The sequence below is a fragment of the Clarias gariepinus genome, chromosome 12 (assembly GCF_024256425.1).
Source record: "Clarias gariepinus isolate MV-2021 ecotype Netherlands chromosome 12, CGAR_prim_01v2, whole genome shotgun sequence".
Taxonomy (NCBI): domain Eukaryota; kingdom Metazoa; phylum Chordata; class Actinopteri; order Siluriformes; family Clariidae; genus Clarias; species Clarias gariepinus.
In genome coordinates, this window is record NC_071111.1 from 11,927,856 (window position 1) to 11,947,131 (window position 19,276).

The 19,276-nt window shown below is 36.2% G+C and overlaps 1 protein-coding gene across 2 annotated transcripts in view; it reads left to right on the forward strand.

Moving 5' to 3' along the window:
* Positions 1 to 19,276, forward strand: part of btbd11a (BTB (POZ) domain containing 11a) — a 241,770-nt gene that overhangs the window by 208,832 nt on the left and 13,662 nt on the right. Inside the window, exons 5-8 of one of the 2 annotated variants that reach the window (XM_053508588.1) lie at positions 4,752 to 4,917; positions 9,720 to 9,809; positions 11,894 to 11,995; positions 15,964 to 16,057. In XM_053508588.1, coding sequence (XP_053364563.1) covers positions 4,752 to 4,917; positions 9,720 to 9,809; positions 11,894 to 11,995; positions 15,964 to 16,057 — 452 coding nt within the window. The remainder of the gene's footprint in view (positions 1 to 4,751; positions 4,918 to 9,719; positions 9,810 to 11,893; positions 11,996 to 15,963; positions 16,058 to 19,276) is intronic. The other variant, XM_053508589.1, reaches the window with a different exon arrangement.

Genomic DNA, 19,276 nt, shown 5'->3' on the forward strand with positions numbered 1-19,276 from the left:
CTATCTGATACTCTCTTCACCTCTAGAACATTCCTTACAAACTCCTCTTTTAGGATAACTCCTACTCCATTTCTTTTCCTATCCACACCATGGTAAAACAATTTGAACCCTGATCCTAAGCTTCTAGCCTTGCTACCTTTCCACCTGGTCTCCTGTACACACAGTATATCCACCTTTCTTCTCTGCATCATATCAACTAACTCTCTTACCTTCCCTGTCATGGTCCCAACATTCAAAGTCCCTACTATCACTCCTAAACTCTTGCCTTTCCTCTTCTCTCTCTGCTTACGCACACGCCTTCCTCCTCTTCTTCTTCGACCAACAGTAGCCCAATTTCCACCAGCACCCTGTAGGTCAACAGCACCAGTGGCGGTCGTTGTTAACCCGGGCCACGACCGATCCGGTATGAAAATTATATTCTTGATTCGCATCATTGATTTGGCAAATGTTTTACGTCGGATGCCCTTCCTGACACAACCCTCTGCATTTATCCAGACTTGGGACTGGCACAAGAAGACACTGGATTGCGCCCCCCCCCCGTGGTTGCATTATGCATACAGTACATATTAGTATATTTATTTTAGAATATATATTATTTTATTCATCCTTAGTACCTTGCTTATCCTATTCAAAGTCATATTAAATACATATTCTTCCTCAGAAACACTATTTTTGAGAGGTAAAAAGACTGTAGAGAACCCAGAGAAAATCCATAGACCCATGGATAACAGTAAATAAAGCTCAGGATTGAATTAGTGACCCTGGATGTGTGAGATCACAACATGACCCAGTGTTAATTGTGTTATTATGATGTAAAATTGTATAAAATGGAATCATATTTCTTTACTCGGAAAATCATGAAAATCAGTTGGAATAGATAGGCCTATTTGTGAAGAACAACCAATCACTGATAGATATTGTTTCCAAAAACCCTTAATGTTCCCCTAATGTTCCAAGCAACCAATCACAGCTCATCATTGTTCCTGTCGACTATTCACTTATCATCTCTGATTGAACAAAAAACCCACTGATCTCCATTGTTCTTAACAACCAATAACTTATTGCTAATTTTTCCAACAACTAATCATTGACTGCAGTTGTTCCTGTCAATCACTGAGCTCACCATTGCTCCCAACAGTCAATAATTGATCATTCTTGTTTTCAACAACCTATCACTGAGCACTATTGTCGCCATCAACCATTTGTTGGTGGCCAATCTCTATTGTTCCCAACAACAAATACAACAAATCCCTGATTATCATTGTTCCTAACAGCAAATCAATGATCACCGTTATTTGCAATGACATTTCACTGATCACTTAACACCCCCCACCCCCCGCTCCCCCACAATATAACACACTATGATAAGCATATTATTATACAAGGTATGAATAGGTAAATAATAAGTTTGACACCAGCTGGTTATTTCTTGAAAGCCTTTTTGAGCTACTTTACCCCGAAAAAACTAACAACAGAATTGACAGTGTTAGACAGCAAATTCTAAACTGAAAATGGCAAGTCTCAGCAGTTTCTCTTAAACATATGTACTATTTCTGCTGCAAATAATATAATTGCCCAAAGACAACAATCTCCATAACCAGCGAGTAAAGTTTGTTTTTAGGTCATTTTCCAACTACTTTCCCACTTTGTATCTTCACAGCACAGCACATTTCTCTCAAGACAGCACTAAAAACAAATGGCAGGATGATTTCTAGCTATTGATTTAACTTTGAGTTTCATTACATTAAATAATGAATCAGCATATTTCTGCTCAGTTTAGAAAAAAAGCACAAAGCAATCATTTTAAAGAAGATTCATACCTGTATTGACATGGACTATGTATCTGGTTGTTAATCTCATAAGCATTTAGCTAGCTGATTTACTAGTGTATGTTAGCATCATCTTGGTGACTAAGTTGTCCTTAAATTAAAGCCAGCAATTTGTGATAAACTAAGATTTAAACTCCTTGCCTTTTTCACAGCTAAGTATTTTGTACCTATTTTTTTTTTCAACACAGTAGATGTATTTCAAAATATATTTATAAATATTAATGAATGTGGTTGGCTGTTTATGAATATTGATGACTTGCAAGCAGTCCAGCAGATTTCACCTAGCAAAGGTGAAGAGATACTTTGAAAAAACAATTCATAAAAATTGATGTGCAAGAGTAGGAGTTAATATATAGGAAATTCTTTCATAAATACCAGCAGGTCTTGATTGAACTACTGTAAAAGCCAGATGTATGTATATATGGGGAAAATATATACTGTATACAGTGGTGTGAAAAACTATTTGCCCCCTTCCTGATTTCTTATTCTTTTGCATGTTTGTCACACTTAAATGTTTCTGCTCATCAAAAACCGTTAACTATTAGTCAAAGATAACATAATTGAACACAAAATGCAGTTTTTAAATGAAGATTATGTTATTAAGGGAGAAAAAAAACTCCAAATCTACATGGCCCTGTGTGAAAAAGTAATTGCCCCCCCTTGTTAAAAAATAACTTAACTGTGGTTTATCACAGTTAAAAGTTCAATTTCTGTAGTCACCCCCAGACCTGATTACTGCCACACCTGTTTCAATCAAAAAATCACTTAAATAGGAGCTACCTGACACAGAGAAGTAGACCAAAAGCACCTCAAAAGCTAGACATTATGCCAAGATCCAAAGAAATTCAGAAAAAAATGAGAACAAAAGTAATTGAGATCTATCAGACTGGTAAAGGTTATAAAGCCATTTCCAAAGCCTTGGGACTCCAGCGAACCACAGTGAGAGCCATTATCCACAAATGGCAAAAACATGGAACAGTGGTGAACCTTCCCAGGAGTGGCCAGCCGACCAAAATTACCCCAAGAGCGCAGAGACAACTCATCCGAGAGGCCACAAAAGACCCCAGGACAACATCTAAAGAACTGCAGGCCTCACTTGCCTCAATTAAGGTCAGTGTTCACGACTCCACCAAAAGAAAGAGACTGGGCAAAAACGGCCTGCATGGCAGATTTCCAAGGCGCAAACCACTTAAGCAAAAAGAACATCAAGGCTCGTCTCAATTTTGCTAAAAAACATCTCAATGATTGCCAAGACTTTTGGGAAAATACCTTGTGGACCGACGAGACAAAAGTTGAACTTTTTGGAAGGTGCGTGTCCCGTTACATCTGGCGTAAAAGTAACACAGCATTTCAGAAAAAGAACACCATACCAACAGTAAAATATGGTGGTGGTAGTGTGATGGTCTGGGGTTGTTTTGCTGCTTCAGGACCTGGATGGCTTGCTGTGATAGATGGAACCATGAATTCTACTGTCTACCAAAAGATCCTGAAGGAGAATGTCCGGCCATCTGTTCGTCAACTCAAGCTGAAGAGATCTTGGGTGCTGCAGCAGGACAATGACCCAAAACACACCAGCAAATCCACCTTTGAATGGCTGAAGAAAAACAAAATGAAGACTTTGGAGTGGCCCAGTCAAAGTCCTGACCTGAATCCTATTGAGATGTTGTGGCATGACCTTAAAAAGGCGGTTCATGCTAGAAAACTCTCAAATAAAGCTGAATTACAACAATTCTGCAAAGATGAGTGGGCCAAAATTCCTCCAGAGCACTGTAAAAGACTCGTTGCAAGTTATCGCAAACACTTGATTGCAGTTATTGCTGCTAAGGGTGGCCCAACCAGTTATTAGGTTCAGGGGGCAATTACTTTTTCACACAGGGCCATGTAGGTTTGGATTTTTTTTCTCCCTAAATAATAAAAACCATCATTTAAAAACTGCATTTTGTGTTTACTTGTGTTATCTTTGACTAATAGTTAAATGTGTTTGATGATCAGAAACATTTAAGTGTGACAAACATGCAAAAGAATAAGAAATCAGGAAGGGGGCAAATAGTTTTTCACACCACTGTATGTATAAAATATCTTCACATTCACCCATTTTCTTTGTTAATTTGTGGATGCAGTTAGCAGGCTAAATCTTTACTCTTATACTGTATGCATGTATCTGTATACAGTAGCTAGCTTGCTAAATTGTGCCTTTTTAATCATCATCTTTTTGATAAAAAAAATTAAGCACTATACCTAAATGAACAATCAAACCGACTATTTATGTGTTCTAGAACTACAGTGCAAAGATAATTGTGATTTAGCTAGCAAGTGTTAACCATTTCATTTAGCTAACTAGCAACAAGATTGCAAATTTATTTACAGCCAAAAGTCATAAAACTCAAATCAGAAATCAAATGCATTTAGTATAGCTTGCAGCTGTTAGTCTTTCTGTGTCATTTGTAATGTTGAATAGTTATATTGAAAAAAATTAGGCTTAGAGTTCAGCTCCAATCCATTGTTTTCAAAATGGAACCAGTGGCCTCCTGTGAAGGAGAGCCAGGAAATGTTGGGTTTTCTAATTTTATTATAGTAATGTAATTATTATTATTAAAGTAACACAATTATCAAAGCTATTATGCTTTTAATCAAATAAAATAAACTTTAAGCTAATGATATTTCAATGATAAAATTAGGTTATTTGGAGATTAACACCTCTGTTTTCAATAAATATGATTACACTTGTGTACCAATGTGGGCAATATTTTTATTTTTTATTTTAAATAGATTTTATCATACAACTTTATTCAGTGGATACAATAGATTTATTTTTTTTGGTATATTTACCTAAAGTAATGACATAAACCACAACTCTACTTCTTTGTGTTTCTTCTCTCTTAATGTTACACTGGTCATTACAATTATACTTGTCTTTTGTAGAGCAGACGACTGCTTCTGTGCCACACGAAAGCTAGATGCAGCCTCCACTGAGGCTAAGTTTCTGCAGGACCTCGGTTTTCGGATGCTTAACTGCGGTCGCACTGACCTCGTTAAGCAAGCAGTCAATCTTCTGGGACCTGATGGCCTAAACAGCATGAGCGAACAGGTCAGATCTGCTGATGCACACACAAACACAGTTTTGACGTGCCTGTAATGACAAGAACCGCAAATGTTTAGTGCTGTCTTTTGCTTATTTGTAATATTTTCACAACACATATTCATATGATATGACAGGTATCGCCAGTTTTATTGCTGTAGTACATCAACTGAAAATCCTGCATGGAAGCAGCAGTATAGAACTTTTAGAATTTTTATAAATAATGTAGACAATGTTTCCTCATTTTTGTGGATGCTCTGTGGTTTTAATTTTCTTCTACACTATAAAACAATGCTGAAGACATTGTACATACATTCATACATACACTCTTAATCAATTTACAGAAATTATAGAACAATCTCTGCTGTGATGAAAACCTACTGTGGGTCTTATCTATTTAGAAAAACCTCCTTGTTGACTGTTTGAAGGTCTTGATGGTGCAGTGACAGATTTATATGCAGCCCTTCTGAAGTTGTGTCAGGAATGCTCGAATCTCTTCAGAAAAGCACACTGATATCCCTCATTCTAAGATTCTTCCAAGCCACTGTTTGAGTTGGAGTTTATTACCACCTGTGGGCCAAATGGATACCAGCAGTTTATGTCTTGACTCTGGCAGGATCTTTTCCCATTCCTTTCAGTACACTGGGGAGAAATTAGAGATACTCACATAATTCTTTTTTTTTCTTCTTTTTTTAGCTTAAAGATGTTTAGCTTGAGGTAAAAAATAAATGAAATAAAAAATCCACACTAAATGACTATCAATATATACAGTAATGTGCAGAATTCCTACGCCAGCCCTCTCGTCTTCATATTTTGCTTTCAAAGAGCCAGACTTTTTTTTTGTATTTTTAATGTATTACTGAGAAAGAGTTCTCCAGGCTTCCTGCTGTTGATGGCCCAATATTGCCATCATTTTAGTTATCATATCGCTTGTTTAATAACCAAGCTAAATCTTTAGCATAACTCAGAGTAACTGAGCTGTTTAGCTGCTCTTTTGTTTAAGAGGATAAAAATAAAACCTGTATTGTTTTATATATGCATATTTGAGATTGATGAATTTCTTTTGTCCTATTAAACAGCATCATTGTTCAGTGAGAACCATTACCTTTTACAGAAATAACAAGAATATTGCATTAGTATACCATAGTGTCATGAAACACATTTGAAACATTTCATTATAAGCATATTTTTGATGTGTTACTCGTGGAATTTTCTTTTAATAGTACAATACAAATATTAATATTAATATAAAAAAAATGGCCATGTGTAGCTTTTATATATTTATATACATTTTACTAAAACAAATTAATGTGAATTTACTGTACTTAATTTTATTACATTTGTTTTTTGGGTTTTTATATCTTTTACTAGAGCGAAAATTCTGCCCTGAATTTATATGTCAGTTTATGAATAATTTCTTTCAGTGTGGTAAAGATATATTGCGAAAATAAATAACAAGGCCGATGATGGATTTAAATGATGTCAGGGGATAGATATGTGCAAAAATATAACTGAGCTGAAAAAAAAACTCAAATTACAGTGTAATTAAAATATAACCATCTGCACACATGAAGATTCTTTTATTGAAAAAAAAAAATATTTTTTTAACCACTTGAAACTACTTTATGAAGTCTTTACAGGACTGTGCATTACACTAGAAGTTGACCTATTGAACATGAAGCTGAAGCAAGGAGCTCTACTACGAGTTATAGTCTAACTGAAGCCTGGGAGAAAGCCTGAAGCCTCTCATTAACTTCCTTTAAATTCCCATCTGTTTCTTTTTCTACTAATGATGGTTTCTGCACCCACCACCTTCTTATCCTTTTCTTTCTATATCACAACTCCTACCCAAGAAGGTTTTGTGGTGATCCTGGCTTTTAAACACAAAGCAGGAGCCTCCAAGAACTTTAGCCCAAGTTCTTTCACTTGTACAGTCCACGGTCAGCGTTTGTCATGACATTTACTTGATGCACCGCTAGATTGCATTTGGATAATTATACCTTTTTGTACCAAATTTTTATAAACATTTTAGACTGTCAAACCAACTCATTTTCTTCTGTAAGTATTGAAACTGAGATGCAATACCTCAGATAGATGTAGTTCTAACCGGCTTACCAAATTGTGTTACAAATTTTGTAATATTCCTAATTCTCTCATGGAAAATAAATAGTCTTGTAAAACATTTTTATTATTTTAATGCATATTGGGCATGGTGTGATAGTCAGGTTGGGAAAAATTTAAACCATAGTTGGATATTTCTCATTTGTCTCATTTTTTTTTTTCTCATTCTAAAAATCTTAAAATATTTATTTGTATCCCTACTGTGATTGTGGGTGGCACGGTGGCTTAGTGGTTAGCGCTGTCGCCTTTCGATCCTCCTGGGTCACCGTTCAGGTTGAAATCCCCAATTCTCTGTGTGCATGGAGTTTGCATGTTCTCCCTGTGGTTGGTGGGTTTCCTACTGGAGTACTCTACTTTTTTCCAAAATACCTATTTTTAGTAGATTGCAAGTTCAATGACAATAGCTGGGAATTCTATCTTGGAGGAAGCATGTGTTAGGCTTCAGAACTGGCTTATAGATTTGAATTGGCATGTAAACAATTTGGGTAGACTATGGAAAGCCCCAAGAAACAGAAAGTTGCTAATCTTGGTAGAGAAGTCTCACCTTTTCTGAGGCAACATAATGTGTAAATCTGAAGCATATATTACTTTGGAAAAGTGATAACAGTGATAACCTATATCAGTTTTACCCCAAAGAAGATGGTCTAGGTAGATTATTTTTCTTTTTTATTTACTCGGGAGAACATTTTATTGCTTTCTGTCATAAATCGTGCCTGGGTTGCAGTTATAGGAACAAGAAGATATGCAGTTGCTTATATTTTACCGGATATAGCCTACTTAAGAAGGATGAAAAATATGCAAAGTGTATTAAATGAATTCATTTGTGTCTCAGGTTATTCTTTCCTCTAGTTTTAGCTGACAGTCCAGCTGTTGAGCCTTGACACGAGTGATTGAAACACTGCAGATACTGCACATACTTGAGGTTCAGGTGGTTGTTATAATGGTGTGTATTGTTGGAGTCCAGCTGTGACTAATTTGAGTAGGAACGAGCCGACTCAGAGTGTTATTCTGAATGTCTGATAAATTTCATCTGTCTAGAGTGGACAAATTACCTATTTTAGCTCTTAGACCATAGTTTATTTTTGGTCATTTTCATTTCCTTTACTACTAAGCTTCCTACATTGATATCACTGCAGGAGTTTTCACTCTAGCACTTTATACCTAATGTGCATAATATGAAAAGCATATTTTTGCAAGCAGGGGTTGCTGGGTGGTTAAGGTGTTGGACTACTGAACAGAAGGTCCCCGGTTCAAACCCCAGCACTACCAGGTTTTCTGAGCAAGGCTCTTCACCCTCAACTGCTTAGATGTATAATACTAAGTGTAAATCGCTCTGTATAAGCACATCTTCTAAATGTCATAATTATAAATGCAAGCTAGTTGTAGGATTTTAGGTGTACCTTTACAAATTTGGTATCAAAATACTTTCAAGTCTCTAAAGTTTAGTAATTATTAAAAACATGGTGAGCTTTTTAAATATGCCTGCTACATGCCATTCAGTACACCTGAACATATGTAACTCGAGGCTGATTAGATAAAATCAGATAAAATTTGAACGGTCTGTTTATAACTAAACTGCGTCTAAAGCAGTTAGATTAAAATTTTGCATTTTCTTATAAAACAAGTTGAAGTGTGTAATTTTAGACTGTTATGTATGTGAATCTGTAGGGGCAGTGGTGGATCAGTGGGTTGCTGATTAGAGGGTTAGGGCTTCTACCATTTTATCTCTCCTTTGGATGACCTTTAAATAATAAACAACATAAATAACTAGGATTGTCATCTGAAGTCTTGTACATAATAAAATACCCAGTGTTGATTTAACTTTAACTGACTCATAAACACTGCTGGGAGTTGATTCATCTTTTTAAGTGTTAATTGCTGGGTAATTTGCTGTATACACTATAAAACTGCTAAAGTGTCTGAGTGCATATTGTCCAGCTGCATTTGCAAATAAATAAGGAAAGTGGAAATAAAGTTATGTGTTTTTAGAGACAAGTGGATAAACCTAATTAGAGGACATTTTTGAGAATCCTGTAACACTAATGATGTCTATACATTTTCTCACAGACCGACAGAAAACATGCAAATGAGGTCTGTGAACCAAAATTTTCTTTTCATTGTAAATGAAAACTAAGAGATGCTGTATTATCAAGTGCAATGAGTGCATGCTGTGCATGATTGTATTTCCATAACTGGATTACTTATTGATACTTTATCACGGAATTGCAATTGTAAAAAACAATTTCTTCTGTTGATAATGATTTGTGTTGTATGCTGAGTGAAAAATTGTTCTTGAGAAATTGGGTTTATTATATTTTAATGGTTGTCAAAAGGTTAATTGGCCCACTGTCTTCATATTGGGTAAAGCGTTAATTATAAAATAGCAATAATTATAATTTAAACTGTTATCTGGTGTTTCCTTACGTCCTAAAATCAGTATTTCATAGCCATTTTAAGTCTCATATATTAAAAATATATTTATTGAAGCAGACTACTGTCAATGCAAACTACAGTATCTTTGGTATAATCAGTAATCATTGTGCTTTCATTCCAGTTCATCAGCTTTGTTTTGTCAGTGACACATACAACACTAGACTGCATTTCAATGAGTCATTTTTTATATTGTTTTTTTGCTTTTAATCACCTCCATCCCTTCTCATACATATCTATTTGCATATGCTTTTGTGCAGGGAATGACCCCGCTCATGTACGCGTGTGTCCGTGGTGACGAAGCCATGGTTCAGATGTTGCTGGACGCCGGGGCTGATATAAATAGCGAGGTCAGTATACATCAGAGGATCCTACAAATGTAATCCAGAGTGTCTTTGTAGATGTAAAATGTTCTGTATCAGTATTTTATGTCTGTCCCTGTTCTTCTCTTGCTGTCAGCATGCCATGTAGTAAGTGTCAGTGAATAGTGCTGTATTTAACCCTATCAGCTCTCAGGAACCACCACAGATCTGTAATTATATTTCTCAATCTTTTAACTACACAATTTCCATATTAGCGTCACCGTACTTACTGTATTATGCGCAGAACTCAATAATGTGCTTTGATATGAGTATCTGAGCGATAATCAGTGAGCATGAGTTCAAAATGTGTCTGCTTAAACCTTAAAAACAGACAATTTACTGATGCATGCAATGACAAGAGATGTAAATATAAATTCATTTTTAATTTCATTTAATCACAGAGTACACACATTTAGCCGATTGTGTCCAATTCAAGCCAAAAGCATCCAGTATTCCATTTAGATTAAACTGATATAGCCCAAACTTTATTAAAGCTGACTTGGCAATAGAAAAAGCTTTATGGATTTGCCTGTATTTTGATCTGTTTGTGGTTTCTTATAGAGGGAGTGACTCTTGAGCAAAATGCCAAGTGCCTATTCAGTTATAAGTGTTATTGTTTCATAATGCACAAAAATATCGCATTTAGAATATGGCATCTGTGAACTGAAGGCTATATTTTTGGCAGCCTGGGAAAACTCTTCAGTTGGGGAAATGTTGGCATTTTCTAATATTTACTGTATAATTCTGTAAAGTACAGATATACTCCAGCTGAAATGTGTCTTTTTTGCATGTAAAGTTGTAGCATTCTAAATTCTACTTACCTCCACTTACCTAAATGTGAAGATGGAGAAAATTGTACTAACCAAGTACAGTTACCAACTACATGCATTTTAACTCTCTTTTGGTGATATCTATGAGGGGTGTTCAAGGCAAACTGGAACTATTGATTTTTCAGAATAACAGAACATAATATGAGACTAAAAACTAGCTTAATTTCTCTATATAATCCCCTGCTACACTAATGTGCTTATCCTAGTGTTTCACTAATGCTTACTGTACATACTTGTATGGTAGAAAGTTTTCTCAGTACGCTGAAGCTATGGTTTGACTGCCTTTACGTCTGAAAAGCTGGCCCCCCAGGATTTCCAAACATCTGGAAATGGCTTGGAGGGATAGCGGATGTGGCAAGACCTCCCAGCCAAGTTCCTGTAATGTGCAAGTGGTGTTTGTGAATGATCATATGTACAGATCCCACACACAGTGTCTTGTCTGCGAGTTGACATAAAGGTCAATCACCAGATTGTGTTTGAAGTCTTCTGTAAATTTCAATCAGTTTTATTCTTTCACTCACAATAAATTCCATCACAAGTCCCCGTTTGACTTGAACACCCAATATATTTATGACTTCAAAGGGGTCAAAGTATGTATAGGCCAAAAGAAGAGCAAAACCTAATTTTTGATGTATTTTCCCCCAGACTGCCATATACAGTACGCAATATTTGAATGCAGTCAATGTCAGTATTTATAACTCAAGATAGCTGCTTTATGTAACAGTACATGATTAATAAAAAGATTTTTGCCAGATATAAAGCACAGCCTAAAAGGGGGATGTTTAAGTTAATTCCGCTGCTTTTGGTACTTGCTTATGAGTCACTCCTGAGCGTGTCCTCCAGCATTTGCGCTCTCTGCCAATTATCTGTCCTCCAGTCTATCTGTCAATACCTTTAAAACTTGCAAAGAACCTTGCAGATTATGGCCAGGTCTCTGGCTAAAGCACTGAGATATGTGTGAGTTATTATATGGAGAGTGAGGAAAGGGAAGGCTAGTTGTCAGCATGGAGTGGATTTATATTATTAAAAAATCTCATAAGTCTATTCTCAACTGTCTGAGGTGAGCGTAGGGGCAGGTGGGGGGAAAAGCTGCCTCCAACTTTCCTGCTTAAAAAAATCCTCTCAGTCATTCCTTTACATTTTTTTCTTGCTTCTCTTTTTTCTTCCACGTCCAACTTAACTCCAGTGTTTAATGGCTGAATGCAATTTCTCTCCCTGAACCTCCCCTATATGACTTCCCAGGTTCCCAGCTCAATACACAGACACCCCTCAGTTTATCCTGACACCAGGCAGGGGACACCACTCACTTTCGCCGTGTTGCACGGACACGTCCCTGTCGTGCAGGTAGTAATGATGCAACAAAAAAAAAATGCAATCCCTTCCATATCTGCACTCTCCTTACTACTACTACTACTACTACTTATTATTATTATTATTATTATAATTATTATTATTATTATGCACCATCATAATAATAATGGCAAAAAATGCTGCTGTGGACTGGACGTACCTCTTGAGGTTGGATTTAATGAGTCAGTAAACAGCATAGCAGGACATGTTTTCTACTAAAATCGCATGAACTTCATCAGAACGCATACAGTCTGGAGTGTTTGATCTCTTAAGAACGCAAAAGCTTTATCACTGAAGCAAAATCCACCTGCTTTTTTTTTTAATTTTACTTTTGAGTTTCCCTACAAATGAAAGCATTTTCTTAAGAAAAAGATTTTTTTTTTTTTTTGCTTGATTGCTGGGCTCTTGCCGCCCTTGGTTCCTTCTCATTTAAGCATTGAGATTGGCATTGAGCAAGTCAGATTAGCGGTAGACTGTGGAAATGCATGGGCTAAATCACCAACACATCATTTAGGTGATCAGTAAGATCTACAGTAAAGTTTAGAATTGGTGAATTAATTCATTTTGTCTCATTTTATAAGTGTCTTATACAGTAGCAGTGTCATTATGCATTAACTATTTGCTTATTTCAATCAATCAATGAATCTGTTGATCTATTAATTGATCAGTTAGTTTGACTATTTTAAAAAGACACATGAGCGATAATTTAATTATAAACAAGATTAAATAAAAACATTCCTTTTCAGCATTTCCGGAAAGTAATACTACCACAGAGCTCTGGTTATTAATTGCAGTAAAATATATAATATATGCTCATGTCCATTTTTTATACAACCAAACAAACTGTCATGGTATACCTTAACTTTTTTGCTTTCCGCACACTTTGTTTTGCAACTAGAAATTGAAGTGTAACCAATGGACCCTTGGCTCAATCACTACAAGAGTCTTATTAGCATTTTTCATGCAATTCAAACAAATCAAAATAAAAGTAAAAGCCAAGTAACAACACTTGGATGATAAGTTAGTTTTGCTTTACATATTTGTGCAAGACAAATAATTTCTGGTCTGCAGAAGCTTTGTGGTTGACTCCCAGCATAGTTGATGTGAACTGAAAGCAGGACAGTAATTAGATATACTGATGACAAACATACAGTACAATGCAAAACTCTTGTCATGCCACATTTGTGTCCAAAGAGCCAGACTTTCTTGTATTTTTAATGTAGTATCGAAGAATAGTGCCCGAAGCCTAAATGTCTTTTTTGAGGTTAATTTTTGGCAAGTTTTTGGCAATCCAGTCTCTGTACCTGACCAGTTTTAGAGGAATTGTTTTTGATCGTTAAGCCTCACAGTGACCTGTGAATTATTCAAGAATAAATGAAACCTATCTTAAAGCATGAATCAGTGAAAAACAGGTGCATCTACTGACAGATGATCTGGCCGGTGATTAGTATACTGGTGATGCTGAATGCTGAGTGAATGGAACAGATGAGAGGGGAAATGAGGTCGCTGCTGAGGTTGTTACATAAACAACTATGGAAGATGAAATAAGGAGTAACGTATATAATGTATATATATGTTGTACACTGTATACAGTATTATGTGTATCTTTGTTAAAACAACTGGGTTATAAAATAGCCATAAGGTAATTAAGTCAACTAGCTTTGCTGCTTGTGGTGTGAGGTAGTGTATGCGCTTAAATTTGTGGCTGCTTTTATTTTATTTCTTTATTGTTTTATTTTTTCAGAATTTTATCGATTTTGACATTTTAAATGTTGCAGCCCTGAATGTAACTACTGGGTGTATTCTGTATATATATATACAGTGGTGTGAAAAACTATTTGCCCCCTTCCTGATTTCTTATTCTTTTGCATGTTTGTCACACTTAAATGTTTCTGCTCATCAAAAACCGTTAACTATTAGTCAAAGATAACATAATTGAACACAAAATGCAGTTTTTAAATGAAGATTATGTTATTAAGGGAGAAAAAAAACTCCAAATCTACATGGCCCTGTGTGAAAAAGTAATTGCCCCCCCTTGTTAAAAAATAACTTAACTGTGGTTTATCACAGTTAAAAGTTCAATTTCTGTAGTCACCCCCAGGCCTGATTACTGCCACACCTGTTTCAATCAAAAAATCACTTAAATAGGAGCTACCTGACACAGAGAAGTAGACCAAAAGCACCTCAAAAGCTAGACATTATGCCAAGATCCAAAGAAATTCAGAGAAAAATGAGAACAAAAGTAATTGAGATCTATCAGTCTGGTAAAGGTTATAAAGCCATTTCTAAAGCTTTGGGACTCCAGCGAACCACAGTGAGAGCCATTATCCACAAATGGCAAAAACATGGAACAGTGGTGAACCTTCCCAGGAGTGGCCGGCCGACCAAAATTACCCCAAGAGCGCAGAGACAACTCATCCGAGAGGCCACAAAAGACCCCAGGACAACATCTAAAGAACTGCAGGACTCACTTGCCTTAATTAAGGTCAGTGTTCACGACTCCAACATAAGAAAGAGACTGGGCAAAAAAACGGCCTGCATGGCAGATTTCCAAGGCAAACCACTTTTAAGCAAAAAGAACATTAAGGCTCGTCTCAATTTTGCTTAAAAAAATCTCAATGATTGCCAAGACTTTTGGGAAAATACCTTGTGGACCGACGAGACAAAAGGTGAACTTTTTGGAAGGTGCGTGTCCCGTTACATCTGGCGTAAAAGTAACACAGCATTTCAGAAAAAGAACACCATACCAACAGTAAAATATGGTGGTGGTAGTGTGATGGTCTGGGGTTGTTTTGCTGCTTCAGGACCTGGAAGGCTTGCTGTGATAGATGGAACCATGAATTCTACTGTCTACCAAAAAATCCTGAAGGAGAATGTCCGGCCATCTGTTCGGCAACTCAAGCTGAAGCGATCTTGGGTGCTGCAGCAGGACAATGACCCAAAACACACCAGCAAATCCACCTCTGAATGGTTGAAGAAAAACAAAATGAAGACTTTGGAGTGGCCTAGTCAAAGTCCTGACCTGAATCCTATTGAGATGTTGTGGCATGACCTTAAAAAGGCGGTTCATGCAAGAAAACCCCCAAATAAAGCTGAATTACAACAATTCTGCAAAGATGAGTGGGCCAAAATTCCTCCAGAGCACTGTAAAAGACTCGTTGCAAGTTATCGCAAACACTTGATTGCAGTTATTGCTGCTAAGGGTGGCCCAATCAGTTATTAGGTTCAGGGGGCAATTACTTTTTCACACAGGGCCATGTAAGTTTGGATTTTTTTTCTTCCTAAATAATAAAAACCATCATTTAAAAACTGCATTTTGTGTTTACTTGTGTTATCTTTGACTAATAGTTAAATGTGTTTGATGATCAGAAACATTTAAGTGTGACAAACATGCAAAAGAATAAGAAATCAGGAAGGGGACAAATAGTTTTTCACACCACTGTATATATATATATATATATATATATATATATATATATATATATTCTAGTGTATATATATTCTTTCAGATGTAACAGGACATTGTCTTTCAGGTAATTACAAATCTGATGAGGGTGAAGGTAATTGCACTTAAACTATGAACTGCTGGCTTTTCTTAGTGCCTTGTCTTTTTTTATTCACTTAATCAACCATAAAATATATGTAGCATGTTATAGGAACATATGTATACAAATTGTATGCTCACCCAGTTACACATCTGTAATTACGCAAGACGGAAAGTCATGTTACATCTGTCAAGATGCATGTGTCTGTACACTTTCTATTCTTACGTTCATACAGTTGTGTTTATACGCTACAGTAATTTAATGCAGTATTTTAATTTTATGCAGTAGTGTAGTGCACACTACAGTTGCATATGTAAAAAAAAAAAAAAAAAAATCTTAGAAACACACAGTGAGTGAAGTGGAACACTTTGAAAATGAAAATGATGCATTTTGTCTCTTATGACCTGATCATGCTAGCTGCTACTGGATGCTCGAGCCAACGTGGAGGGGGCGTTGCAGGATGGAGCCGAGAACTATGCTGAAACACCGCTCCAGCTGGCCTCTGCTGCAGGTGACTAAGCAATCCTCAGCAACATGTCATTCAGAGAGGTTTTCCGCAGTGTGAGATACCTGGGGATCTCAGTGTTAGTGTTTACGGCAAGCTGACCACGGAGAGGCATTCCCTATTGTGTTTGGTTCTGTTTATGGTTTCTTCCTCAGCGAGTTTTTTCTTGCTGTCATCACCTCCAGTTTGCTTATTACAGATAAATTTAAATTTTATATTCAGATTTTAGTAAAACTGCTTTGTGACCACGCCCGTAGTTATCTTAAATTCTCTATGTAATAAAATGAAATTGTTCTGCTAATACATTAACTTTCATATTCCATTTTATTTTCTCATAGTTACTCACTATTAACTCTGACGGACAGTCAACAAATATTAATTTTGATGAACATTCTGTAAAACCCTAGTCTCCCAGAAAAAAAAAAAAATAATAATTTTTGGCATACAATCTATTTGTATCACCTTGAATATCATCCTTCTGTTACAAGCAGACATGCATATCAACTTATTAAATATTCACTCTGCATATCACATTCGGAATCATTCCATAATTTGGGGGACATTTCATGAAGATAAGTATTTTTATTCCTAATATTTTTATCATCTAAATTTTTTTTCTTCCGAAGTATTATATTTTACCTAGTTAAGTGTTTCATGTTATAATGTCATATTGTTACCAACTTGCTTTTGCAGTTGTGCAATTCTTGGTTTCAAAATAATGACTAAGAACCATTGGGATTACCAACAACTATTTCTTTAATTTATTTCAAAAGTCGAAATACTATATTTTAATGCTTTTCTCTTTTAAATGATTTTAATATATCAATGCATTAACCCTTAATCAGACAAAGAAACATGATTGAAAACTTCCGTGGGATTTCTCTGTTTTTTTTTTTTTTGCATTTTTGTATTTTTTCAAGATGGCATGATGGCTTAGTGGTTAGCACTGTGGCCTTGCACCTTCAGGGTTGAGGGTTCGATTCCTGTCTCCAGTCTGTGTGCATGGAGTTTGCATGTTCATGCTTGGTGGATCTTCATCAGATACTCTTTTTTTTCCTCCCACAGTCCAAAGACATGCAGATTTGGCTAATTGGTGTTTCCAAATTGTAGTGTGTGAATACGTTTGGTATGTGTGTGCCTTTTAATGGATTGGCACTTTGTCCAGGGTGTACCCTGACTTGTGCCCTAAGTCTCCTGGGATAGGCCCCCCGCGACCCTGTATACAGGATAAAACGGTATAGACAATGTTTGTGTGTATGTATGTTAACTTACTTCATTAAATTGATTCAGATATTTAAAAGTAAACATCTGATATTATTAATTAATACAATTAGTAATGTTGCTAAGCATATTTAAAAAATATGATACTACTAATCCAGACAAAAACATGGGCACAATTTTCTTTTCTTCTACAACACAAAAACCCAAAAGAGTCCATGAATATGAATGAGACCAAAAGAATATAAATGAGGCCATTTATTATATTTACCTAAACAGTTTCTTGCATGATTTTAAAAATCACTTAACTAGTCCACTTAGCCTAAAGGTCCTCAGTCAGGAGGCATTCGAAGCTTACTGGATTAGGTGCTCAGGTCTAGTAAATGCCTCCATCATCTTGTATTTTTCTAGCTAAAGGATATCAAGGCTGAGCAGAAGATCTGCACACTGCAAAAGTGCTTTAATGTGGCTGTAAAGGAAAGTGCGATGTTAAGGGGTTGTTTGAGGCTCATCACATCCAAAACTCATCAACCCTCATTCCTTGCGCTCCATTTGACATTCAGCTGGTCAATTACCCCAGCACTTGTATCTGCAAGGTTTTTTTCTTTAATGCCAAGACATTTTCACTTCACTATCCTGTACAGATGTGCAAAGGACAAGACAGTAATTTCCATTCTGTGAAAACTGGCCATTGGTCATTTTTTTAGACTGATTGCGGCATTTGTACGTCCTGAACTGTAATGTTCAAAACAGAGATTTAACTAAGACTTTCTTTTTTTGATGTGTAATGTAGTGTATTGTAATACGACACCAGATTTCATGTGTGTGTAGAAAAATAAACCCATATTGTAGAAAAATGGTCAATACTTGTTCAGATGGCTTGTAAGCGAATAAACATCTGCTGTTGGAGCAAGTCACTGAATGTTGGCCATATGTCAACTGTGCACAAATTTTCATCCATCTCTGTAAATCTGTGTAGAAATGTACTGAGCAAATCAGATTTACACTATAAAAAGGAAAAAAATGGCATGAAATGTTTTTTGTGACAACAAACTGGGGGACATTGACAATGTTAAAGGTTTTGTTTGCACTGTTAAGAGTTTTTTGGTAAAAAAATTATACGTTTATTTTTACAGTACTATATATATATATATATATTTATTTATTTATTTTTGATTTCCAAACATTAGTATTCCAGCAAAAAGTTTAATATCACAGAAAAATATCTGTAGGCCATATTACGTAAAATACCACTTTGCAGACGAGAAAAAAAAAAAAGAGAGAGAAAGTTGCTTGGATTTGCATAAATGAAAAAGAAGCAGGTGCAACAAAGTCCTCAGGATGTGATTTAAGACGCGCCCATAGTTGGACACATGCGCAGTACGCTGTCAAAAGGTGCTGTTTCCAATCTGGCACAAAACTGCTCATAACTTCACTTCTACTAAACATTTTAATTTCATTTATTGTGCAGGTTTAACTTCAGGCAAGTTTTATTAAATGCTGTCCAGCCAGTTTTGCATGATGCAAGTGCCTAATGCCAGTTTTGCATGCAGTGCCAGCCCCAAGCACGGTAAAAAAATGGGACGGTTGCGTCAGCTATGTGTGGATCGGATGGTCTGCTGTGGCGACTCCTTGATAGGAGCAGCCGAAAAAAAGTCTAGATAAAATACTAATACAAATTGATGGGGAGCTAACCACATTGATGTAGTCAAAATACATTTTTTAGACTGCTTTATTACTATATTACTATATATTACCACTAAAATGGGTATTTAAGTTAACAATCTACAAATCCTGGGCTCCAGAGTGGTGAAAGACCATCACCATCCAAAGAGTTGGAAAGTGATGATGTCACATTCTCCAGGAGTCTTAGGGAGCAAAATTGGATGTGCTCTCAGACAAGAGGGGTACTTGCAGTTCTACATCAACTGTAGCTAAACATGGGTGTCTATGGGTTCACACAAGCAGATTGGGGGTGGCATTTTCCTTTTAGTGTCTTATGCCCCC